The sequence below is a fragment of the Notolepis coatsorum genome (genome assembly GCF_963971535.1).
Source record: "Notolepis coatsorum genome assembly, chromosome: 7".
NCBI classification, from domain to species: domain Eukaryota; kingdom Metazoa; phylum Chordata; class Actinopteri; order Aulopiformes; family Paralepididae; genus Notolepis; species Notolepis coatsorum.
In genome coordinates this window covers 136,476,441-136,503,893 of record NC_140171.1, presented here as the reverse complement: position 1 = coordinate 136,503,893, position 27,453 = coordinate 136,476,441, and the positions used below count along the sequence as shown (strand labels likewise).

General features: G+C 44.8%; 1 protein-coding gene across 2 annotated transcripts in view; it reads right to left on the bottom strand.

Moving 5' to 3' along the window:
- Positions 1-536: 536 nt before the first annotated feature.
- The window catches only part of LOC311231501 (ependymin-1-like), a 67,506-nt gene continuing 40,589 nt past the window's right edge, over positions 537-27,453 (bottom strand). Inside the window, exons 2-8 of one of the 2 annotated variants that reach the window (XM_084318109.1) lie at positions 3,070-3,234; positions 2,430-2,527; positions 2,268-2,299; positions 2,030-2,167; positions 1,438-1,624; positions 981-1,062; positions 537-838 (exon numbers count right to left, since the gene is read on the bottom strand). In XM_084318109.1, the coding sequence (XP_084174235.1) occupies positions 712-838; positions 981-1,062; positions 1,438-1,624; positions 2,030-2,167; positions 2,268-2,299; positions 2,430-2,527; positions 3,070-3,128 (723 nt within the window). In that variant the 5' untranslated portion in view covers positions 3,129-3,234 and the 3' untranslated portion in view covers positions 537-711. Of the gene's footprint in view, positions 839-980; positions 1,063-1,437; positions 1,625-2,029; positions 2,168-2,267; positions 2,300-2,429; positions 2,528-3,069; positions 3,235-27,453 lie in introns of those variants that run through there. The other variant, XM_084318110.1, reaches the window with a different exon arrangement.

Here is a 27,453-nt window from a genome sequence, read left to right as displayed (position 1 = left end):
CACCCACACTGTAGTTATTGTACGTATTTTTATTAGTGTGGGTGACCTGTGGGTACTTTTTACACCCCTGTATATACGCTATAATCTGCTTGGGTGGTTTTATTGGTACGTTTTTTTTCCTCACTGGTGAATACAAATGACAAAACATCTTCATCAACAACTATAAAATTAGGCTGAGATCCGCTAAAACAAGTGTAAACACAAAACTAGTTAAAGACAGACAGTAAAAATGTGGCTGAGTCTTTGAAGATAGTGACTTTAGGGAATAAGCACATTGTGTATACCGTTTACCCTTTATTGTAACATATTATAACTGATAAGGCTGACCCTCAATTGTATTGCCTATATTTATGTCTTTCTTCCATCCCATACCTGTATCCCCCTCCTACAGGCTGCAATGACTCAGAATTTCCCCAAGGGGATCAATAAAGGAATATCTCGTCTTAATTTCAAAGAAAATACAAAAAACAGGAAGACTTCTTGGTTGATTGACGAGTAACAAAAGAAAGACTCATTCGATTAATAATTTACAGGTTTTGAAGCAGTGCCAATTTATTCATTCACATTCCATCTCTTCACAGGGTAGTGCATGTATATGATGCTCCGAAGGTATTATGCAAAACACTCAAGATTTAAGAAGGGACATGTCTATAAATGGGGTTTGGTCGACCGCTCCCATAAGGTTTGGCTCTTCTGCTGGCGAGGTTCCCTCTAGGTGAAGAGGTTGTAGAAACTGTTCACCGTCCCTTCAGGCGTCTCCTCCAAAGCTACGCCCTCGCAGAAAGGTGGCAGGGTGAGGAGACCGGGGTCCTTAATACCAGTCTCTGTGTTCAAGTTGCTGTGTGAGAGACGCATGATATCGTTACCATTGGGGCAGACGATACAACCCGTTTCTCCTGGACTGAATGTATTACAGCAGCACAGCAGATCCTGGAACCAAGTTCCAATAATATTCCTGGTGATAATAATAAAAAACTAACCTGATAGAGAGTGCATTTCCTTCATAGATGTAGAGTGTGCTGAGAGGCAAGCATCCCACGCTTACAGACATGGAATAAGTAGCTGAAACAACACCACAAAGAAACAAAAACACACATTATTTATCATCACTGATCTGTTTCACTGATTTATTGTCAAGTCTCCCATCACTTGTCTGAGAAGCTCAGAAATCCATCAATTTGTCTGTTGGCATCTGAAACCTCCCGACAAAGAAACATAGTGGATTAATTGTATTGCTTAATTTGTTTTTAAAAAGCAGTTAACATACCGACACAGTATATTAAAAACTCAAAACAATTTAGAGGATCAACGTTATACATCACTTTAACTATGAATAAAACACAATATTCAAACGTAGTGCCCTTTGATGAATGTTACTCACTTAAAACGTGACTCCTGTGGCGTTTCACCTGAATGAAACAATGTGCCTCGTCTTACCGTTTGCCTCTGGAACGGCCCCCGTCCATATGGAGAGTTTAAGCCCGTCCTCTGCAATGGTTGGACTCCCTAAATTAATTTCGACAGACATATTGGCGTCGGAGGGAATCTCCAGAGGATGCAGGTCTGACTGCAGAGATTTCTTCGCACAGGTCTGGTTACTGCCGTCGATCACATAGAAAACCCCCTGCCGGGGATAAGAGGACAGAATCTCTGAGCAACACAAATATAATAATTCGATCATACAGCACAAGTACAGTACAACAAAAAGAGTCCAACTAGAGTGCGAATGTAAAAGTAAAGCGCAGAGTAATATACAGGTGATTAAACTGGGTATAATATTTATAAATTCGTACTACTGATTAATAGTGCTAATCAGATGTACAGAGTTGTAGCATTAATATGTACAGTGATACAGGTACTGTATAAAGACACTACGGCAGTAAGTCATAGGCTACTGGCCAGCAGCGTAACTAGTAAGAGTAGGTAAGTTGTACAGATATGTAAAAATGATTATATACAGGTATGTACAGAGATATGTGGATATACACAGTTTTATACATAAGCGTATTTATATATATTTAAGTGTTACCTCTTTGAAAAACATCAGCACATCCAAACTCAGTGTAAAGTTGACGTTGTAGGGCTCAGTATATTTGAGCCGGAGCTTCTTGGCCACATTATCGTACGTATAATTACCACCTGCATGTTTCCCAGTCCTCAAGTTGAACTGATTCATTGAAACAAAGAGGGAATTTGATAAAATTACAAACAAAAAGTTTAAGATCAAGACTGATATCTGGTTTGAAATTCCAAATAGGGAAACTCACCACACACAACATTCCGGTCATACTGGGTGAATCTAAAAGAAAACATATACATTACTGTTACTGAAATAGCTGTAAGTAGCTAAGGTTAAATAAACATTGGTATACATACAAGATATAGCAAACTAAGCATTACAAATTACAGTTGAAACCAAACATCCTTACGGCAAGGCTGGTCGTGGTCTGCAAGGGTGGTGGCACCCATACACAAGAAGATGAAGGTGGTGACAGCTGCGTACATCTTTCTTGAGTGGAGATGATCACTATTCAGAGAACACAATTAAGAGTTGACAAACTCAAAAGCAAAAAGAACGAGCCGCCATTTTATGTTACAACCCCATATGTCAAGGGGAAGGGGTGAATAATAAAAGGATGATTTTACAGGAAAAATAAAATGCCCACAAGTTTAAGTGAAGGAAAATAATATTGTGCCTTTATATATACAAACAAAAACACAGACTAATATACAATGACAATGGTGGATTTGAGACACAACCCAAGGGGAAAGGGGAGGGGGGGGGGGGGGGTATGAAAAAGGAGCTTGAATGATGCCAAAAGGAATGAACCGAGGCAAACGAAACAAAACTAACTCTACACAAACACAAAAGGTCAAATAAAAACTACTTGAGTCCTCACTACCTAACCAAACATATGTCCAAAACATACAATGAGTGGCATCACTTCTGACCTAGACAATACTATGCCTACGTGTAGCACCAAATGTATTGGGCCCCTTACCTGCTCCAATTCCCAACACAGAACACACACAGACACTTTTACCAAGTTGGCTAACTAAGTCACATACCTACATTTAGCCAACAGCAACGGAGACAAAAAGAAGAGGAGAAACAGGAAGTGCCACATGGGTTTTAAAACAAGGGGAGGGCTTCCGATTGGTCAACTGGTGATATGATTGATGGCTGGGATGACTGGCTGGTTTCCAATTGGTCTCTTGATTGATGACAGGCCCCTGGATCAGATTAGCAGGTGGAGTGTGTGAGAGAGAGAGAGAGAGAGAGAGAGAGAGAGAGAGAGAGAGAGAGAGAGATTTGATTTTAGAAAAACATTTATTTACATAATTCTCATTACAATGCGTGTGTCAATACAATTAAATAACTAACTACACATTATATCGGGCAACATGTGTCCCCATCACACTTAAAACCACCTGAGATCTCACAATAATTTTTTTTTAAATACACCTGTCCTTCTGCAACACAACAAAAAAAACATTGAAGCTCCACCCAAACAAAAAAAGTATCCATGCGTCCATTCAACACATAATATTTCATCAAGAACAACATATGAGCAACCCAAGAAGGGTCCCGTCAGTCCATTTGTGTCCGTTTTTATATTCAGCGCATGAAATAGATCCCCTTCATCAGGACCTTCCGTTCCACAGAAATAATCCTGCAACAGGTATTGTTCCCCGATGCTCCGCGCTTCAGTCCAATCGTCCAGACAGACCCTGTTGTGACAGGCTGTCCTCAGCCCCAATAAAGAAGCCACTTCCTCTGACCCGGCTACATCCACAACATCTTTCAGTGTCAGAAACACATTGCCCAGCATATTGTTGGCCAATGTGCAATCGATAGGAAATAAACTGGACGACATCAGAGCACGGATCCAATTCCAGAGGGACATTCGGGATTGTAACGTCCTCTGTTTCACAGAAACTTGGCTGAGTCCAGAATCACGCAATAGAACCGGCAGACCACTTCTTCGTTCTCCGCAAGGACCGGACGGCAGAAGAGTCACTAAAGAAGAAAGGAGGCGGCATTGCCTTCATGATAAACAAGGAGTGGTGCGATTTAGGCAACACAAAGGAACTGTCTAACCACTGCTCCCCAGACCTGGAGTTTATCACGATAAAATGTCGACCCTTCTTCCTCCCAAGAGAGTTAACGTCCATCATCCTCATCGGAGTGTACATTCCACCACACGCGAACACTGGGGTCGCACTTTCAAAACTTCACGACGAGGTAAACAAACTCCAGACAGCTAATGTTGACGCTGCCATTTTGGTTCTGGGTGATTTCAACAGCGCGCGTCTTAAAAAGGTGTTGCCGAATTTCTATCAGCATGTGACCTGTCCCACCAGAGGCGAGAACATATTAGACCATGTATACTCGCAATTTAAGAATGGGTACAAGTCACAGGCTCTTAGTCCATTCGGTAAAAGCGATCACGCCGCCATCTTTCTTTTGCCAAAGTACAAACAAAGTCTCAAGCGAACGCCGGTGGTCTCGCGAGAGGTTAAGCGTTGGGCCATGTGCACTTGAATGCACAGACTGGAGTGTATTCCGTGATAACACAGCCAATATTAACGAATACACCGAAACAGTGATTGACTATGTCTTGAAACAATCCCCTCCACCAAAATTAAAATCTACCCAAATCAAAAGCCCTGGGTAGACAAATCCGTCCGTGAGGCTCTGAAAGTGCGCACATCAGCATACAACACCGGGCTGGTGACAGGCAACATGGAAGAACACAAGATGGCAAGATACAACGTCAGGAGAGCAGTAATAGAGGCAAAACGGCGTTACAGGGATAAAGTTGAACTTCAGTTTGAACAGGCTGACTCTAGAGGCATGTGGCAGGGCCTCAGAACAATGACAGACTACAAAGGCACCCCCCTCAAACTGAACAGTGACATCTCCTTAGCAAATGATCTGAATTCCTTCTATGCGAGGTTTGAGGCTGTGAATAACAACACCAGCCTACAAACCACGGCAATGGGGGGGGGGGGTCTGCTGATGGAGACTCAGTGTTCAGGGTAACAGAGCATGAGGTGAGACGGATCTTTAAAAAAGTGAATATCAGGAAGGCAGCAGGACCGGACGGCATCCCCGGCCGCGTCCTAAAAGTCTGTGCCGACCAACTGGCCCCGGTATTCACTGACATCTTCAACCTGTCCTTGGAACAGGCTGTCATCCCCACCTGTCTGAAGAAGTCCACCATCATCCCTGTACCCAAAAAATCTACGCCCGCTTGCCTCAACGACTACCGCCCTGTAGCCCTCACCTCCATAGCCATGAAGTGCTTTGAGAAGCTAGTGAAGGGCTACATCTGTTCCTCCCTCCCCATCAACCTGGACCCTCTGCAATTTGCATATCGCCCCAACAGGTCCACGGAGGACGCCATAGCCCATGTGCTGCACACAGCAGCATCACACCTGGACAAGAGGCAGGGGAACTATGTGAGAATGCTGTCATCGACTACAGCTCAGCATTCAATACCATAGTCCCCTCCAAACTCATAGCCAAGCTCAGGGACCTGGGCTTGAACTATGACCTCTGCCAGTGGGTCTTGGACTTCCTGACGGGCAGACCCCAGGTGGTAAGAGCCGGCAACTGCACCTCCTCATCCATCACGCTCAACATAGGGGCCCCCCAGGGCTGTGTTCTGAGCCCCCTCCTCTACTCCCTGTACACACATGACTGCGTAGCACAGCGGAACAACAACACCATCATCAAATTTGCTGATGACACAGTAGTGGTGGGCCTGATCTCTGCCAACGACGAAACGGCCTACCTGGAAGAGGTAGAGAACCTGTCACAGTGGTGTCAGGAGAACTGCCTCTCCCTGAACGTCAGCTAAACAAAAGAGATGATTGTGGACTTCAGGAGGTCGGGGGTCAAGGACTACAGCCCCCTCAGCATCGACGGGGCACCGGTTGAGAGAGTGAACAGTTTCAAGTACCTCGGAGCCCACATATCCGAGGACTTGACATGGACCACACACATTGACAGTGTTGTGAAGAAGGCACGACAACGCCTCTACTTCCTCAGGCGCCTAAGGAAGTTCCAAGTCAGTCAGAAGATCCTTAGGAACTTCTACTCATGTACAATAGAGAGCATCCTGACCGGCAACATCACCTCCTGGTTTGGGAATAGCACTGCACAAGACCGTAGCAGACTACAAAGAGTGACACGTTCAGCCAAACGCACAATTGGAGGGGGGCTTCCCACCCTCCAGAACATTTACAACAAGCGGTGCAAGGGGAAGGCTAAGAGAATTATTAAGGACTCAAGCCACCCGAACAACTGCCTCTTTGAACTGCTGCGGTCAGGCAAGCGATACCGGAGTCTTAAGGCGAGCACAGAAAGACTCAGAAGAAGCTTCTATCCCCAGGCCATCAGGCTGCTAAATGAACAATAATCACTATGCAACAACCATCAAATGCACACAGCACACACACCCACACGCACACACTCACTCAAACAAACAACACACTGCAGCACCCACTCTCCACACTTTAGATCACACAAACACACTTACACTTTATATTTATTGATAAAGGATTTGCACTACAACTCGTACACCTACTGTGAATTGTACCTAAATTGCACCTCGTCCCATTTCTCCATTTCTGCCTTGCACTATATAGTATTGTATATTAGTACACTGCACAGTATTGTATATTGTATGGTAACTTCGTCTATTCTGCATCGAACATTGTACATGTCTAAACTGAACACTGTGACCTCATTTTTTTCACTTCTAATTTTACTATGTTATTTTATTTCATACTTATCTTGTCTTGCACAGTCTCTGGAGCGCAACAGTAAGAAGCATTTTGTATAAAAGTATTCTGTACTTCTGTATGACAACTATTAAAGAAACTTGAAACTTGAAACTTGAAACATTGTCCCGTCACTGTCCAAGCCCAGGTCTACTCCCTTCCTGAATGTCCAGCCAGGCTCCACACATCAGAGGCTCCATTATCATGGTAATATTACATTATTCAATTGTCTGAGCTTCTGCACAATTTTTCTCAGTCAAAAAACTTCCTGGGAAGTGTACCCCCCCATTGTTCTTCAACCTCATTTGGGTCCTTGCTGAAAAACTAAACATCTCTAAATCTTCAAAAAAATCTTCCACTTTTACCTTACCTTGCTACCTCTCTATCTTTTTTATGCTCGCTTATGCCTGTATTTTTTACTGCTGTGAAGCACTTTGAACTGCAACTTCTGTATGAAAAGTGCTATACAAATACAGTTATTATTATTATTATTATTATTATTATTATTATTATTATTATTATTATTATTATTATTATTATTATTATTATTATTATTATTATTATTATTATTATTATTATTATTATTATTATTAGTGTGGGTGACCTGGCGGAGCCAGGTTGCCACCCACACTGTAGTTATTATTATTATTATTATTATTATTATTATTATTATTATTATTATTATTATTATTATTATTATTATTATTATTATTATTATTATTATTATTATTATTATTATTGTTATTATTATTATTATTAGTGTGGGTGACCTGGCGAAGCCAGGTTGCCACCCACACTGTTGTTCTTGTTAGTGTGGGTGACCTGGCGAAGCCAGGTTGCCACCCACACTATAGATATCTATACTCTTTTTATTAGTGTGGGTGACCTGGCGAAGCCAGGTTGCCACCCACACTATAGTTCTTGTCACTCTTTTTATTCTTCTTCTTTATTCCACCGATTTTGCCAACACCACTCGTGCCAGAGCGTTCGCGCCCCATACACGTGAAAGGTATCAAAACGAGCGGCCTGCCTATGGCAACTGCGGTATTCGAACTCGTAAAGTTTCACCGCACCGTCTGGCTACGAATCGACTTTAAACGGTAAAATTTCGGTCCCATTGGAAATGCATTGCAATTTAGAGTGTAGCAGCTGAAATAATCTTTTTTCCCCTACCTTGGGTGAATTGCGAGTGTGATCTCAATTTTGGACGTAGAAATAAAACAAACACATCAAAACGATGACACGGTTGTCAGCCCGCTCACAAAAGAAAAATAAATGGAATTGGACATTTCTATCTCAACTGACGACCATTTGTTTGAAGGTTCTCCTCCCCATTGACCGCCATGCAATCGCACTCTAGGAATTTCTTTTTTCACACTCTTTTTTAGCCTTCTGTTCCGATCGCCGAAGGAGTGCCACAATATCGCACGAATGCCACAATACAGCACACAACCCTTCGCCTACTCATTGTAGTGCTTCTGTGCGCGTCATAACGCTTCATCTCTTATAGTTTTCTTTTAATCAACGTGACAATGCAGTCATGTAAAGAAAATTCAGAATATGCAAGTCATTGTGCTCATGGCTGATTGGTTCAGGCTTAACAGCTGTGAGGCTCAGGGCTCATGGCTCAGCTGACCTGCCAATGACATCATCCACTTAACCCATCATTGCCCATCACTGTGTTGCAGTACTGAATTGCTGGACAGCGCCCTCTGTCTTGCGGGTTGTGTCTTGCGGGTTGTGTCATTGTACTCAGTAGGGATATCCTCTTTCATTTTTCATTGGTCGATGTTGACCACCTTTCATTGGTCGATGTTGACCACTCCCCCGATCCTTAGACCACGCCCCCTTAGGCCACACCCCCTCAGTGTATCTCTTGAACCGTTTGTCGTAGAGACTTGCGGATTGTGCCATTGTACTCGGTGTAATAGTGTAATAGTGTGTAATAGTGTAATAGTGTGTAATAGTGTAATAGTGTAATAGTGTGTAATAGTGTAATAGTGTAATAGTGTGTAATAGTGTAATAGTGTGTAATAGTGTAATAGTGTGTAATAGTGTAATAGTGTGTAATAGTGTAATATTGTGTAATAGTGTAATAGTGTGTAATAGTGTAATAGTGTGTAATAGTGTAATAGTGTAATAGTGTGTAATAGTGTAATAGTGTGTAATAGTGTGTAATAGTGTAATAGTGTAATAGTGTGTAATAGTGTAATAGTGTGTGTAACTGAGGGGTACAATTCCCTGACTGTATTGATAAGTATGGTATCATTAAACCACTACCGATTATGTACTTTAACTACTGGCCACACAGTACATGATATAGATATGATGAACACTTTCCCACCATGAAACAAAGTCCACACAAATGTATAAATCGAATATTTTATATAGCAAAGGGTATATACAACGTTCACTTAATGACATTTATGATTTGAATGCACTTGTAAGGCAAATGAGTATTCGTAGGCAAATCAACATTGAATGTCCAATCTCTGGTTACGCAGGAAGCAAGTATACAACCTGGTTCTTTAGGGAACTATAGCGATGGTACTTAAATGATTATAGCTGGATATACTAAAAGGGGTTCCCGCTGGTTGTAAGTCAGTAGGGGGGGGGGGTTAGGAGAGCCGCTGGCGATATCCCATCTGGCCAACGATTTCTTGGGAGAATTCAGAGTGCTGAACACGGTGCCCACAGAACCTCGGTCCACAGATGAATACAGCTGGGCCCTCTTGTAGACGGTAGCTGCCGGTCCACAACGAAGAGACGTGAGGCGACCTCACTCGGGGTAGAGCGCCGTCTCACCTGGACTCCTCTCGGGGGGTAGTTCCAACACTTACCAGTGTTGGCTGTTATCCATGGCATAATCAAAGCACCCAAAGCAAGTAGATAATCCAAGCCGTGTAGGGCTCGCCGTCGTCCGGGTAAGGTAATCCAATGTGCAGGTCCACTCGTCCTGGCCCAGAACTCCTCGGATGAAAGCACCACACGTGGTCTGCCCAGCCTGGTTAAGACTCTAGATAACGCCAGGAACGATGGGGGTACTGCTCACTTTATAACTCTAACCGAACGATGCACCATACATAATAGACTATTATTAACTTAATAGAAATACGTCCCACTCGACGGTATAGTGCCAAACTATGACAATTCAACTATTAATCCACACGATGTCTCAATGCCATTCTGAGGCCAAATTGACCATACTGCACCACACGTGGGTCGTGGGTGAGGCTTCACGTCTGTTACTTAGTTGGAGGGTAAAGGACTAATGGACTAAAAGAAAGTTCTACTTTACTTGCGCCATATATATATGCGCTGTGAACAAATAGTACCATTCGTATTTCGCCAGACGTATTCCTACGCGGAACCGGGCTAGTAACGACATGTTCGTCGGCACGATTGAACTTGAACCAAGGGGCTTGGCTGCTGGCGCCAGGTTCTCGTCCAATGAGAGAATGAAACTATTATGGGCTGTTAGTAGACTAAAGGGATATTCAGTGTATATGTACAAGGAATATACAAGGGATATCAAACGATATACAAATACTATTAAATATATATCCATAAATAAATATATATATTCGGTTTAATCTGATCCTTCACAACAGCCGCCCCCTAATTAGTCCCACCTAATTAGCTAAGCAGAGACAGATTAACCGCACTGTCTACCACTCAAGGTCCGCTGTAAGGGTCAGTCAACTCACAAAGTCGTGGGGTCATGGTCGTCATCGATAGTGTCTGGGAGTCTTGGCAATTCTATTAGCCTCGCCACGGGTCGTGTGTAAGTTCGCCCTTGGACGAGCACCTCAGCTGCTCGGACCTTGCCATCGGCACCGGTGATCACTTTGCTTACGCGGCCAGCCGGCCACATAGCTCTGGGTAGTGACTGGTCGATAATCATGACGACTGTTCCTTCTGTCAAATTGTCTCTCTCTTTTACCCACTTCTGGCGGGTCTGTAGAGACGGTAGGTAGTGGAGTAGAAAGCTGTTCCAAAACTTGTCAGCTAGTACTCGGCTGTACCTCCACATTCTTCGGCCGTTCGCTTCTTCAGGCCTGTACATTGTCTGGGGTAGCGCGGGGTCCAGCCGCCCCATCAAGAGTGTGTTGGGGGTGACTGGGTCGACATCTGCTACATCACTTGAGACGTAACCGAGGGGCTTGGAGTTCAATACTCCCTCGATCTCCGTGAGGACTGTCATTAAGACTTCTTCCGCCACAGTCTGGGCCCCAAGCACGGCGTACAGGGCTGTCTTTATAGAACGTACTTCTCGTTCCCAGGTTCCACCGAAGTGGGGTGCGTTCGGGGGATTAAACTGGAAGTCAATCTGGGATGGAGCGAGGTGGGTCTTAAGTTCTGGGCCCATAGCTTGGAAGCTCTCTCTCAGTTCTCTTTCTCCGCCTTTGAAGTTTGTCCCGTGATCAGACAACAATGTAGACGGTTTTCCTTTCCGTGATGTGAATCTTCGGAAGGCCATAAGGAATGAGTCTGTGCTCATGGTTGAAAGGAGTTCGATATGTATCGCTCTGGTGGTCATGCATTTGAATACAATACCCCACCGCTTCTCGGTTCCTCTTCCTTTCTTTATGTACAACGGGCCAAAACAGTCCATGCCTGTGGAGTGGAATGGCTTGTCGCCGAGTCGGAGGCGACAGGGAGGTAGGTCAGCCATCCGGGGTATGCTGGGCTGCGCGCGCCACTTTCGGCAGTCTAGACAGGTTCGCTGGAAGCGTCACACTGCTTCTCTTCCTTGAAGTATCCAATAGCGACGTCTGATCTCCGCGAAGACTCTCTCTGCTCCTGCGTGGTGTACATCCTCGTCGTATTTCTTTATGATCAGCTCTGTGACCTTGTGTCGGCTGTTCAAGACTATCGGGTACTTAACGTCATCCGGTAGGTCGGGGGCTCTCCGCAGACGACCACCCACTCTGATGAGACCATGGGCGTCGCTCTCGGGGGCTAGGTGGAGCAGTCTGCTGTCTGATGGGACGGGCTTTCCTCCCTGTAGACAGTCTAGCTCATCGGGGAACGAGTCTCTCTGGGCTCGTTGTAGTAGAAGAAGTTCTGCTTCTTCGTAGTCAGCTGCTGAAATGTCGGCAGTGGACTGAATCTCTGGGTGGTGCCACAGGAATGTCTTTAGCTGCGCACTCTGTAGGGTAATGCAATCATCTATGTTGGGGTCTGTGGAGGCGACTGTGCTCAGTCCACAGAACATAGGTTTCTTGTTCTCAGCCTCCTCTTTACTCGCTTCCCGTGGGGTGGGCGTAGGCCACTCTTCTTCCGGGAGCTTGAGGAACTCTGGTCCGTCACTGTAGATGTTGCGACGGGTGAGGTCATCTAGGGACATTCCCCGGGTGATGACGTCAGCTGGGTTGTGTTTGGTGTCCACATACCGCCAGCTCGCTGCTTCTGTTAACTCTTGAATCTCGGTGACTCTGACTCCCACGAAGACTTTGTATCTGCATGAATCAGACTTGATCCATGTGAGTACTGTCGTGGAATCTGACCACAAGATTGTTCTGTGCACCGGAATGGTGAGTTCACGTTGGATTAACGTGGCTAGATGCGCTCCTGCTAGGGCTGCGCAGAGCTCTAGACGCGGGATAGATTGTTGCTTTCGTGGGGCTATTCTTGAGCGAGCCAGGATGAAAGCAGTGTGTATCTCTCCTCCCTTCTCTTGGGCACGCAAGTAGGCCACTGATCCATAGGCTACTTCGGAGGCGTCACTGAAGACGTGTAGATCCATCTTGCATGTCTCTGGCCTCACTGTCTCCATGTGGAGGCAAGGTGTGCGGGTATTGGGTCGTCCCAGCCCTGGTCCTTGTCCCATAGTGCTCGTACAATCATCTTTGCCCTGGTGGTGTAAGGTAGGATACATCCCAACGGGTCATATTGTCTGGCGAGTGTTCTGTACACACTCCGTCTGGTGGTCGGTATCGCCGTCGACCTTCCCTGCTCCGTGGTCAGGGGTTTGTGTCTATAGTGGAGCGAGTCTGTTTTGAAGCGCCAGACTAGTCCTAGTGTCATTTCTTGGGCTTCTCCTGGGATTGTCGCCATCCAGGTCTCGCTGCTGGCAGCCTTGTCCACGGGGGAGAGGCTGCGCAATACGTGCGGGTCGCTGCTGGCCCACTGCCTGAGATCAAAGCCGCCTTTGATCAGAGAGGCGCGTAGCTTGAGTAGGAGAGCCTCGGCTTCTTCTTGAGTCGAAACGCTTTGTAAACAGTTGTCCACGTAGAAACTGTTCTTCACACTGTGTCGGACCTCTTCATCTGCTGCTGGGTCCTCTGCGACGTGTTTCTGTAGTGCAAACAATACTGGGGGGTCGCTGCTGGCCTGCTGCCGGAGATCAAAGCCGTCTTTGATCAGAGAGGCGCGGAGCAGCGCACGGCGTCGCCAGTCAATCTTCTTTACGTGTCCCGCTGTGATTAGCTTCTCAATCTCAGCGCGGTACACACTCTCTTGAGCGGGGTCTTTGGCTAGGCGCCGCTCTGTGTTCACTAGATACCGCTCCGTAGCGTCTTTCTTTGCGTGAAAGGTGGGCATTCCCTCTCGCCTCAGGAGTGGAGTTGCGTATCTCATCACTCCGCCGACTGTGACTCTCTTTGTCCCTTGCTCGAGGAGGTTTATGGCGTAAATGTCTTCTTTAGAACGAATGTCTTTCTTTTCGTTCTTAAAGGGCATTGTCTCTAGTGTCCATAGCCTCTCGACATGCTGCAGGAGAGTGGTGTCTTCTTCTGTCACTCTGGAGTGGAAGCAGCTAGTGGCTGCTGTTCGGTTGAGAGATTTAGCGAGGGGGCCTTGTAGGGTCCATCCTAGGCGGGTCTCGACTGCTGCAGGACAGCCTCTGGGTCCTGTATGGACCCGGTCTATCGGGACTATGAGGTCTGCATGGTCGGAGCCTATCAGCAGGGTCGGGGTGGCGCCGTCTATGAGCGGGATAGGTAGTTGACGCAGGTGCACATATTTATCCATCAGCTTGGCGATGGGGTAGGTGTACTGCGATAGTCCTATTTCTTGGCTGGTGAAAGCATTTGTAATCCTATACCGTCGCTCTGGCTGCCCGCTTGCTGCGATAGTGAAGGAGACATTCTCGCCCTTTATCGTCTTTAAATCTCTTCTTATTGTCCGAATCGTCATTTGGTTCTCGCTCCCCCGCAGTCCCAGCTGGGCCGCAGCGGACGCGAGCAGAAGGGTCTTCTCTGACCCGTCATCAAGGACGGCGTAAGTGTCCATGACTTTATCTTGGTAGCTCAATGTTACACGGACTACCTTTAAGAGCACATGGGCGCCGCTGCTGCTGGCGGGGTCAATGTACATGACACTTGCCTTGGTGCTGCTCGATGGTGCAGGTGCAGGCTTTCTTCTGTTACTGTCGTGTAGGACATCTAGGTGTGCTCCGTCACACCGACTGCACCTCTTCTTTAGGCGGCACTCGGCTGCCATGTGACTGCGCGCACATCGGTAACAGCGCCTGTTGGACTTTATCCATTGACTCACTTCTTCTGCATTCATCTTTGTGAACAGGTCACATTGTGACAGCCAGTGTTCCTTCTCGCAGTACGGGCACACCATCTTCCACTTCTCTTTTCTCGAGGGGGTACTGTCGTTCTTACTGCTTGGTACTGATTCTGATTGGTGCATGACAGTCACCGATCTTCTTCCATCGTTTATTCTCCTGGGTCCCTCTCTGGAGCTTGGTGTGCTCCGCACGAACGTATCCAGTCGTAAGCTGCTGACTTCTCTCGCCAGGAAGTCGGCTAGATCGAGGAGGGATGGTTCGGGACCGTTAGGATCACGGTGGTCTCTCTGCCGCCTGAAGTGCTCTTGTCTGGCGGGTGGCAGCTTCTCTAAAATCCTCTCGACGTTAGAGTTGGCGTATAGCTCGTGCATACCCTTTTCTCGTTGCGCTCCCAGCATCCCTACCAGGGACTGCACTTTTATAGACAGGTCGTCTAATGAGCGATTGTCTGTTGCTGGGGGTAGGCGGTCAATATGCCTTATCTCTTGGATTACGTAATCCCATATACGTCCATATCTCTGGTCCAGCGCTGCTAGAGCCGCGGTGTATGGGGTCGTAGAGGTGGCATAGGCTAGCGCTATATTGTGCGCTCGCGGTACTTTCAGGTGCTTCAGTAATATTGCATACTTGTGGCGTTCATCAGCGACATCCACCATCATTGTCTCTAAGCACATCCGGAGCTCCGTGTACTGTGCTCGATTCTCATAGGTGAAGTCTGGAAACGTCGGTGTGGCAATGTATGACGCCGTGGATGGCTGATACATCGGCGAGCGTTGGGGGAGAGACCTCCTAAGCGAGTCTCCTCTTGCGCCTCTCTGTGGGCTGGTACCGGCAGGGTACCATGGCCCGCTGGTCCAGGTGCTATTCCTCGGGGCTGGTCGTGCGTCGTGCTCACCCATGAATAGAGTCGGGGGTCTGTAGCGCAGCGCCGCGGGGGTATAGCCTGGGCTGTACTGGACCTCCTGGTCCGGTGGAGTACTGTGCTGTCGTCGGGCTTGGTTCTCCTCCTCTCCCTCTTCTTCTTCTATCAGGTCCTCTAGATCCTGTAGTCGTTTATTTAGCTTCTCCGCAGTGTATGCTGCTCCTTCCTTGTAGCTGGGTCTCGCTTGGACCGGTCTGGGAAGGGGGTCTGCGGGGGGTATAGGCTTGGTCTGTTGGTCAAGTTCAGGGTCGCTTGCTCGGTTAGGGGATGCTGCCCTTGACTGTTGTCTTGACGAGTTCCTTGAACCCCTGGCGGAGGGAGAGGGTGTTGCCTTGAGGATCAGCTGCTCCATTAGCTGCGCTTGTAGTCTGTCGCGCTCGGCTTCGCGCTTGATGAAAGCGATGTCGCGCTCTGTTTCGCGCTGGATGAGAGCGAGGTCGCGCTCTGTTTCTCTTTGGGCACCGGCAGCGGCACGCTGGGTGTCTGCTCGGTCTCTTGCCATTTTCTCTTCCGTCTGAAGGCGTCTCATCTCCAGGCGTATGCGCTCTTCTTCGCTCCGTTGCTGTGTCTGGAGTCGATCGCGTTCACCCTGAAGTCGATCGCGTTCACCCTGGAGTCGATCGCGTTCGGTAGAGGCTGTCAGGCTGACGAGGAACGCCTGTGATAGCATCCTCTCCGCTTCGCTGGGGGAAGACGGTTGTAGAGGTGAGCCGCTCCTGGCTGTACTCGTTGGGGAGTCCTGGAGCTCTATCTCCTCGGCGCTCTCCTCATCTTGTTCCGTGCAGAGTTCTCTCTCTGTAGGGTTGTCTTCCTCCCGGGGCTGGTCGGGGACTACTTCTTCGGTATTGGCGGGGGGTAAAGGCATGTCAGCTCCCTCCTGGTCCCCACCGTGAGCTTGGTCAGTTACATTAGAACCCACTAGGGCCTCTGTGGTCGGGGTAACCTGGTCGTTAAGGTCAGACATAATTTTAATTTCTACTTTTACCGCGTTTACCGTTTGTCGAAGGCTAGGTAGTTGACTGACAGCGTAATCCTCTAAGTACTGAGGTGTCTGTCGTCTGCGCCGCGGGCGTTCTACGTTAGGAGGACCGTTTCGTGGAGTGTTCATCATAGGCCATTTCAATATTAATAACACTATATTAATATTACACTAGTTACCCTCCGGCTCGAAGGACCAATTGTAACTGAGGGGTACAATTCCCTGACTGTATTGATAAGTATGGTATCATTAAACCACTACCGATTATGTACTTTAACTACTGGCCACACAGTACATGATATAGATATGATGAACACTTTCCCACCATGAAACGAAGTCCACACAAATGTATAAATCGAATATTTTATATAGCAAAGGGTATATACAACGTTCACTTAATGACATTTATGATTTGAATGCACTTGTAAGGCAAATGAGTATTCGTAGGCAAATCAACATTGAATGTCCAATCTCTGGTTACGCAGGAAGCAAGTATACAACCTGGTTCTTTAGGGAACTATAGCGATGGTACTTAAATGATTATAGCTGGATATACTAAAAGGGGTTCCCGCTGGTTGTAAGTCAGTAGGGGGGGGGGGGGTTAGGAGAGCCGCTGGCGATATCCCATCTGGCCAACGATTTCTTGGGAGAATTCAGAGTGCTGAACACGGTGCCCACAGAACCTCGGTCCACAGATGAATACAGCTGGGCCCTCTTGTAGACGGTAGCTGCCGGTCCACAACGAAGAGACGTGAGGCGACCTCACTCGGGGTAGAGCGCCGTCTCACCTGGACTCCTCTCGGGGGGTAGTTCCAACACTTACCAGTGTTGGCTGTTATCCATGGCATAATCAAAGCACCCAAAGCAAGTAGATAATCCAAGCCGTGTAGGGCTCGCCGTCGTCCGGGTAAGGTAATCCAATGTGCAGGTCCACTCGTCCTGGCCCAGAACTCCTCGGATGAAAGCACCACACGTGGTCTGCCCAGCCTGGTTAAGACTCTAGATAACGCCAGGAACGATGGGGGTACTGCTCACTTTATAACTCTAACCGAACGATGCACCATACATAATAGACTATTATTAACTTAATAGAAATACGTCCCACTCGACGGTATAGTGCCAAACTATGACAATTCAACTATTAATCCACACGATGTCTCAATGCCATTCTGAGGCCAAATTGACCATACTGCACCACACGTGGGTCGTGGGTGAGGCTTCACGTCTGTTACTTAGTTGGAGGGTAAAGGACTAATGGACTAAAAGAAAGTTCTACTTTACTTGCGCCATATATATATGCGCTGTGAACAAATAGTACCATTCGTATTTCGCCAGACGTATATTCCTACGCGGAACCGGGCTAGTAACGACATGTTCGTCGGCACGATTGAACTTGAACCAAGGGGCTTGGCTGCTGGCGCCAGGTTCTCGTCCAATGAGAGAATGAAACTATTATGGGCTGTTAGTAGACTAAAGGGATATTCAGTGTATATGTACAAGGAATATACAAGGGATATCAAACGATATACAAATACTATTAAATATATATCCATAAATAAATATATATATTCGGTTTAATCTGATCCTTCACAACAGTGTGTAATAGTGTAATAGTGTGTAATAGTGTAATAGTGTAATAGTGTGTAATAGTGTAATATTGTGTAATAGTGTAATAGTGTAATAGTGTGTAATAGTGTAATCGTGTAATAGTGTAATAGTGTGTAATAGTGTAATAGTGTAATAGTGTATAATAGTGTAATAGTGTAATAGTGTGTAATAGTGTAATAGTGTGTAATAGTGTGTAATGGTGTAATAGTGTAATAGTGTGTAATAGTGTAATAGTGTGTAATAGTGTAATAGTGTAATAGTGTGTAATAGTGTAATAGTGTAATAGTGTGTAATAGTGTAATAGTGTGTAATAGTGTAATATTGTAATAGTGTGTAATAGTGTAATAGTGTAATATTGTGTAATAGTGTAATAGTGTAATAGTGTGTAATAGTGTAATAGTGTAATAGTGTGTAATAGTGTAATAGTGTAATAGTGTATAATAGTGTAATAGTGTAATAGTGTGTAATAGTGTAATAGTGTGTAATAGTGTGTAATAGTGTAATAGTGTAATAGTGTGTAATAGTGTAATAGTGTGTAATAGTGTAATAGTGTGTAATAGTGTAATAGTGTAATAGTGTGTAATAGTGTAATAGTGTAATAGTGTGTAATAGTGTAATAGTGTGTAATAGTGTAATAGTGTGTAATAGTGTAATAGTGTAATAGTGTGTAATAGTGTAATAGTGTGTAATAGTGTAATAGTGTAATAGTGTGTAATAGTGTAATAGTGTGTAATAGTGTAATAGTGTAATAGTGTAATAGTGTGTAATAGTGTAATAGTGTAATAGTGTAATAGTGTGTAATAGTGTAATAGTGTGTAATAGTGTGTAATAGTGTAATAGTGTAATAGTGTGTAATAGTGTAATAGTGTGTAATAGTGTAATAGTGTAATAGTGTAATAGTGTGTAATAGTGTAATAGTGTAATAGTGTAATAGTGTAATAGTGTAATAGTGTGTAATAGTGTAATAGTGTCATAGTGTGTAATAGTGTAATAGTGTGTAATAGTGTAATAGTGTAATAGTGTGTAATAGTGTAATAGTGTAATAGTGTGTAATAGTGTAATAGTGTGTAATAGTGTAATAGTGTAATAGTGTGTAATAGTGTAATAGTGTGTAATAGTGTAATAGTGTGTAATAGTGTAATAGTGTAATAGTGTGTAATAGTGTAATAGTGTAATAGTGTAATAGTGTAATAGTGTGTAATAGTGTAATAGTGTAATAGTGTAATAGTGCAATAGTGTGTAATAGTGTAATAGTGTGTAATAGTGTAATAGTGTTATAGTGTGTAATAGTGTAATAGTGTAAAAGTGTAATAGTGTGTAATAGTGTAATAGTGTGTAATAGTGTGTAATAGTGTAATAGTGTAATAGTGTAATAGTGTGTAATAGTGTGTAATAGTGTAATATTGTGTAATAGTGTAATAGTGTAATAGTGTTGCGGGTTGTGTCATTGCACTCAGTAGGGATATCCTCTTTGATTGGTCTATGTTGACCACTCCCCTGATCCTTAGGCCGCGCCCCCTTTTTGTATCCTTTGAACCGTTTGTCATAGAGACTCGCGAGCGACCCTCTCCCCCGTTGGCCGGCGGTGCACAGGCGTCACCCACACTTTCACAATTTCCCCTGCGCGGAATTGTCTAGTTGTCATTATTGTTGTTATTGTTGTCAGTGCTAGTGTTGTTAGTGTCTTTGTTATTAAGTCTACTGTATTGTGATGTCTTGTTCTATGTATGTTTTGAAAAAGGAAAAGAAAAACATTTATAAAAAAAAAATTATAAAAAAAAATAAACCTAGCGTGGCAAGTCTTCCACATGCAGTCCCATCATATACCCGGCAGACTCACTGGCTCTATTATAGGGGGACTTCACTGCAGAGAGATTTACTGCATCTGTTGTAATCATGGGAATATAGCAAGGAGGCCATGTTTCACAGCACCACATCAAACAGAGAGACATGACCTTGAGGTTAAATAGAGCACAGAGCCAGATAAGGTTCACTGTTATTATTTGTTAACAGAAAATAGCACAACACAGTTAAATAAGACAATCAACAGTTAAGGGACAAAACGCATTTCATATTCACAAATGTATGACATAGTTCAAATATGTAGAACAATTTTTATATATATTTTTTTATAAAAGGCACATTTATGGAAATGTTGTTTTGTAACATGGAGCATTTAAAAAGAATTAGCCACTGGTTGTAAAGGGACAGACTGATATCCACACTGTAATTATGACATTATATAATAGAAAATGGCATGCAATTGGTTATAGCGGTTGCTGTACAGTAGCAATTCTTAAAACCACCTGTTTGCTGCCCCTGGTGTTGTCTCTGCTGAAGTGGGGATGCAATTAAGATAACCTACAAAAGGAAGGATCATTGGTCATCATTCTCGTACGGACATACGTAAAAGTTACCAAGGAATTCCTTTGCAACTCGATTTACATATTCGGCATTCTCGAATGGCTTGTCAAGTCGTTCAGTATTGACATTACTAAATGAGATGTCATGCTAATATGTCAAGTTCTACAGTAGGACTTACTACTATAATACCTAATAAAACAAGTCATTAGAATAATAGAAGCCTACTTTGCTGGAACGATACATTTTGCACGTATACAGTATGTGTGTGTGTGCTGAGGCTGCCTCACCAGGCCGTTTCTCCACACATTTATTTAGTTCTAGCAATAGGAATAAATCAAATCAACAATAAATAATGTCATAGAGAAGAAGACAGTATATGTTTTTTTTGCCATCCGGACATCATGCCATTTTAAATATGAATATAGAATATAGAATATCAGGCCTATAAATGACCTTATTATGGCCAAGTCACACATATATGGATCGGGCCAAATCTGGAGCCCCTGACAGGGCAGCAAAAACTGTGAATGAAATAAAAGTACAGTTACTTTTTTATAATGTAAATAGCTCCGCCATTTTCATCAGATTGCGACAAAATTTTTCCCCTAGACATTCACAGAAAGGGAAAGAAATTAACTATATTCTATTTTATGGCAATAACGTTCAGGTTTGTTCGACCCGTGAGATATGACCCCGAAAATAATAATAATAAAAATTTAAAAATATCCACACTGGAAGTCAGATGATTGACAGGGGCTGGTGTGAGCTGGGAAGTGTATATTTATGGAATTCGAAAGCCCATCGAATGCCGTGGGTCTCCTCTTTCATAGGACTACACACAAGTATGACGTCTAATTCATCCGGTTTCCCGCCGGGATGCACCGAGATATTCATGAACTCATATTTCCATAAATCATTGTTAAGCAAAACAGCAGTCAAAGTGTATATTTTCAGCAGTATGTTTAAGGGGTTAACCTGTTGTCTTGTGTTAGTGTCCTTGTATCAAGAGCTCAGTCAGAGAATATCTCCATTCTTATTTTTTATTGTTGTTGGTGGGGCTACCTTGTTTACATTTTGGATCACAGGTTGGGCTTTTTACAATGCAATATGTAAAAAATTTAAAAAGAAATCCATGTGTCCATTTTCCACAAAGATTTGCCTGTTATTTTTACCCCCTCAGCTTGGTGATGGTGAGTGGGTTACAGGCGGAGACAGAGGGCTAGCTGTCCAGGGAAGAATAAGTGCCCCACTGATTGATACCCAAGTGGGCTATTTGTTGAGAGATTGCTACTGTACTTCAAACGACTGAGTCATACTGATTGTTTTCATGCTGGACACCAAGATAACCCCCTGAGATACACTATTCCAACAAATGTTGTGTGTTTTCTTAAAGCATAATGACTGATTAATAGACTGAGAAGACTATTTCGGTACACATTTGTACACGTCAAACGGACAAGAGAGTCAGTGTCTTCTGGATCTCATACAAGGGCGTAATTTTGTTTTCAATGGTGGAGGGGACACATTTGGGGGCGTGGTCAGTGGCGGAGTGTGGCTGCTGCGTATAGTTGTAAGGTCACGAGGGGTGGGGGAGGGTGGGTGAAGGGGGGGTTCCCCCCCCTTCGTAGATAAAAAAAATCAGTTGTGCAAGTCAATTTTGGTGAGTTGTTTCTATATACAATTCACTTATGACAAGTCATAACGCTGCGCGAGTCTCGAAACGTGAGAGAGAGAGAGAGAGAGAGAGAGAGAGAGAGAGAGAGAGAGAGAGAGAGAGAGAGAGAGAGAGAGAGAGAGAGAGAGAGAGAGAGAGAGAGAGAGAGAGAGAGAGAGAGATAGATTGCACTATTTATTATCTACAATGTATAAAACAACAGCCTGGAGGCTTTAAAATACAACGAAGTCATAGACAGATATTTCATAGACACCAAGCAATGCTGTTGCATTTATTTTTTTTCATCCACTTTTTCTCCTCTTTTTCTATTTTTCTCCCATCCCAATTTCGCTGTGCCAATTCTCCCCTCCCCTGTGTTGAACGTTGCTCGCATATGCCCCCCACTGGCCGGTTGTAGGGAGGATAGAAACCTTGCATCACGTGTCCCCTCCTGCCAGCACGGACTCTCATTGGCGAGGTGTAACGTGTGGGAGGCTCACACTACCCCCGCCATTTCCTGTCTCTGCTGTGCAGGCGTCCCCCAACCGACCTGTAGGAGTCGCTGTCCACAACGTCCAGATTACCACCCATCGACTTCCACCCACCAATTGAGTTAGTATGACAGCCGGATTCGAACCCGGTGTCTCTTGCCGCCATGCTGTTGCATTTCATGGCAATCACACAGACTAACGTTCACAGTTTCACACCAAACTTTGAAGGGAGGGGTGCTATGTATTTGAGCACACCTGACAACATGGCTGTTGTTATGCAAAGACAGCTGTGGTCGGTACTTATCGCGTGCACACAAAAATGCGACTCGTCCCTCGCCGGGTGCTCACCTGGCTACTTGTCTTTGCATGACAATGGCTCAGGTCGTCAGAGACCTGAGCTCAGAGATGGAACAAGCAGCCGTTTTCCGTGTGGTCCAAGTGCAGCGTCGCGTCACCGTTTATTATCGCGTAACATTGTTTTGGACAGTAAAACAGTGCAGGGGACAATAACTGCCTTCTGAAAACATGCAGGGGACATGTCCCCCATGTCCCCCCCCATAATTACGCCCCTGATCTCATACATGTATCTCATAGACTCACACTGACACATTGTCAAAAGACAGAAATAGGTGACTAATGACCAGTGTTGTGCTAGTTACTGAAAAATAGTAACTAGTTACCATTACTAGTTACTTCCTTTCAAAAGTAACTCAGTTACTTTACTGATTATTTACACCAAAAAGTAATGTGTTACTGTGAAAAGTAACTTTTTAGTGACTTAAAAAACAAAAACAACATTATTTCAATTGCTTGAATGTGGTCAATCTCACCAGCAATGACATCGTACATGTGCCTACCCTTTATCCTTTCACAGGTCAATGCAGCTTTCTGGCGTTGTAAAGTAGTGGGGTTTATCCAGTGAGACGTTATCCCGAGGAAGCTTTTGTTGTGGACGGACCAAATGTTGAGATGTAGTCCAGCCCCTCAAACATTTTCTTTAGCTCATTTTTTATTTTTTGTATGAGTCGGATGAGTCCGGGTCTTTAACATTAGACTGACTCAGCTACTAGCTTCGTCGAAGCATGTTGTTTCTCCAGGTGCGTCAACAGATTTGAATGGCTGTTTTGGGCAGTAGATAGGATCTTTGAGCCAAGACACAATTTACATTTAACTAAAACGTTATTTTCTTTGTGCTCGACAAAAGAGAAATAGTGAGAATATATCCATGTGTAAAAAATCGATAGTGGCTGCTGCCATGACAGTCTAGACTAGAGTAAACACAAACACACCTACAATGTGTCTCCGCATGTGACACAGGAGTCAGGACTGCACTGCAGCTCGCTACCGCTCGCTACCAATCTACATAAAGATAACGCAGTAACGAACCATTTAGTAACGGTAATTGAGTTACTGAATTTAAAAAGTCATGCGTTAGAGTGCTAGTTACTGCCAAAAGTAATGGCGTTACTGTAACACATTATTTTGTAACGCGTTAGTCTCAACACTGCTAATGACCCACTGAATGTGCTAAAGATGTGTCAATACCTACTCAGCTTTCTGTGTATGCTGAAGCTAGGTGTCAAGTTACAGCATATTGACCCGTGAAGAAGTCTTTCCGTGAGAGGGTCCACCTATTAGTGACATTACACATACTACTCAGATTTCAGGGAAGTACAGTGAAGCTCTCCCTCTTCAGGGAGAGGAATGTGAAAAAGGTGCTCTGGTGACAAGCTCTGCACAAATAACAATCTGTATAGTCAAAGACATGCTCCCAAGAGGAGTTGAAAAACAACAGGTTTTAGAGTGGACGGGATCTTTCAGATTTTTTTTTGTATCCACTTTTTCTCCCCATTTTCAATTTTTCTCCCATCCCAATTTCGTATTAAAATTCTTCCCTCCCCTGTCTTGAACGTTGCTAGACTATGCCCCCCACTGGTCGGTTGTAGTGAGGATAGAAGCCTTGCATCACATGTCCCCTCCGGTACACGAGGAGGCAGCCTGTCGCATCTTTTCACCGCAGCAGCTCAAACTCTCAGTGGCGAGGAGTAACGCGTGGGAGGCTCACGCTGCCCCCGATACTTCCTGTTTCCGCCGCACCGGCGTCACCCACCCGACCTGTAGGAGTCGCTGTCCACAACGTCCAATCCCCACCCACCGGCTTTCCCACCCTCTAACACTGCCAATTGTGTTAGTATGACGGCCGGCCAAGCCGGTAGCAACGCCGAGAGCTGGGCTCGATACCAGCATCTCCTGCGTTAGTGGCGAGCGCCTTGCCCACTGCGCCACTCAGCCGCCTCGGGATCTTTCAGAATGTTTAATGTATTATAGGGATGCTGTGTGCCTATTGAGCACAATTGTGCTTTGATTTATTTGGATTTGTGAACATTGAACAATGCTGTTTTTCAAAGACCCTGCGAAGCTGGTGATGACAATGGTCCTCATTCTCGAACGTACATATACGTGAAAGTTACCAAGGAATTCCTTCGTAACTTGATTTACGAATTTATTCAGCACTCTCGAACGGCTTCGTATAGTAAATTCGTTGTAGGATTTATGTAGGATTTACAAACTCGAAAAGGCAGTCGTAAGAAGGCCGTAGCCAGCTATGAGGTCACCGAGGTCTGGACCTCGGTAACTATTTGTAACTATAAAAAAAATATATATATATTTAATTATTATTTTTTTTAACATTTTTTTTATATATATTTTTTAAGTTTGGTCAACGACCGGCCCACTACTAGGCTGGGACAGCGGCCCATTGGTACTGACTGACACTGGGCTGGCCCAATCACATCTCTTACTAAGCACCCCCCCCACCAGTCGTGCAGGTACATGACTGAGAGGGGGGCTGGTACATGACTGAGATGGGGCTGTGGTACATGACTGAGAGGGGGCTGTGGTACATGACTGAGAAGGGGCTGTGGTACATGACTGAGAGGGGGCTGGTACATGACTGAGAGGGGGCTGGTACATGACTAAGAGGGGGCTGGTATACATGACTAAGAGGGGGCTGGTACATGACTGAGAGGGGGCTGGTATACAGGACTGAGAGGGGGCTGGTACATGACTGAGAGGGGGCTGGTACATGACTGAGAGGGGGCTGTGGTACATGACTGAGAGGGGGCTGGTACATGACTGAGAGGGGGCTGGTACATGACTAAGAGGGGGCTGGTACATGACTGAGAGGGGGCTGGTATACAGGACTGAGAGGGGGCTGGTACATGACTGAGAGGGGGCTGGTACATGACTGAGAGGGGGCTGGTATACAGGACTGAGAGGGGGCTGGTACATGACTGAGAGGGGGCTGGTACATGACAGGGGGGCTGGTACATGACTGAGATGGGGCTGTGGTACATGACTGAGAGGGGGCTGTGGTACATGACTGAGAGGGGGCTGGTATATATGACTGAGAGGGGGCTGGTACATGACTGAGAGGGGGCTGGTATACATGACTGAGAGGGGGCTGGTACATGACTGAGAGGGGGCTGGTATACATGACTGAGAGGGGGCTGGTATACATGACTGAGAGGAGGCTGGTACATGACTGAGAGGGGGCTGGTATACAGGACTGAGATGGGCTGGTATACATGACTGAGAGGAGGCTGGTACATGACTGAGAGGGGGCTGGCTGGTACATCACTGAGAGGGGGCTGGCTGGTACATGACTGAGAGGGGGCTGGCTGGTACATGACTGAGTGGGGGCTGGTACCATGTATTGTGCATCATTGTAGGTCAAACCATTAAAAAGTTAACTTCCATGGCAGCTATTTTGGATTTTGGTCTCTCACAAATTGTCCCCGCCTTTTTTTTTAATACACCCGGCTACATTTGTTTATTAACCCTCCTAGATGACAAATCCATTGAGAAACGAAGTGCCACAGATGACCCAACAAGGTCCATATCGTATCATCATAATATTATTTAAAAAATCATTAGGATAAGGGTTCCCTTGATAAAGATGCATGAAAAGGCTGTGGCTCAACTGCAAAAACTGCTTTTTTTATTTGATTTGATTAGTATTTGGAAATTGAAAACACATCATAAAAACAAATTATCTTGACCAATTTGTATTCCTGAGGATATCACCTAAAAGCATTCATTAAAACACTTATTTCCAAGGTGGTCCTCGATGGAAGACATAAAAACACAGCACATATAGCCTACTCAACTGCAAATTTTTGCTCAACTGCAAAAATGTATGCCTACTTATGTATTAGCCTACAGGGAAAAACACATTCACAGGCAGCAAAGTTTATTTTCAGCCAAGTATGGTAATAAGGTAACTATTAGGATATATATGGTATGGATTACTTACTCTTATAACTCTGTGGTAGCTCTAGTCTCCACCTACACAAATAGTTTTTGTGCTGTCCATTGAGCATGCCCCTTCACGTGGTAGGCACATTAACTGTAGGTCAAACTCCCCAAACAAACAAGCACACCATTGATTTAATTGCTATACAAATCACACATACAAATATCTAACTATTACTCCTCTCTGAACATGAATATAAAACAAAAAGGTGATCTATTAACTGTGTAAACCTTATGCAATATTCATCATTGATATTTGGATACTTGAAATCTGTATGAACTGAGTAGTTAGTATCAAATGAAATAAGATGGAACAACTCCATGCATTAATTGAATAAACAACTATTTGCTCATTACCAGTATGGTATTGCTTAAATTGTACAACTTTTTGCACATCTTTGTCAGGGAATTCCAACAATTCTGGACCTGAATGTACCAGTTAATTGTAATCATCTCTCTCTCTCTCCTTATGTCTAGTCAAGCCAGGTTGTGGAGGAGAGAGACAGGGATGAACAGGCTATAGCCTGAGCCTGCTATGATGCAGGTGTTTTTACATCACCACCCAAAACAAGATTCAGCCAAGAGCGAGTGAGTACACTGGTCCACTTGTCCATGGCACTTACTACCCAGCTTTGTAGTGGTTTGGGGGAATAGTACAGTAGGTACGCATATTTAAGGGGACCGCAAGGATGGTGTACTGGTGGGTGATGTCCGACCGATTATGGTGGGCCGGTCTGGGCCAAAAAAATAAATGGACCTCCCTAATTTCTAAACCCTGGCTACGGCCCTCCGTGTTTTTATTAGCGG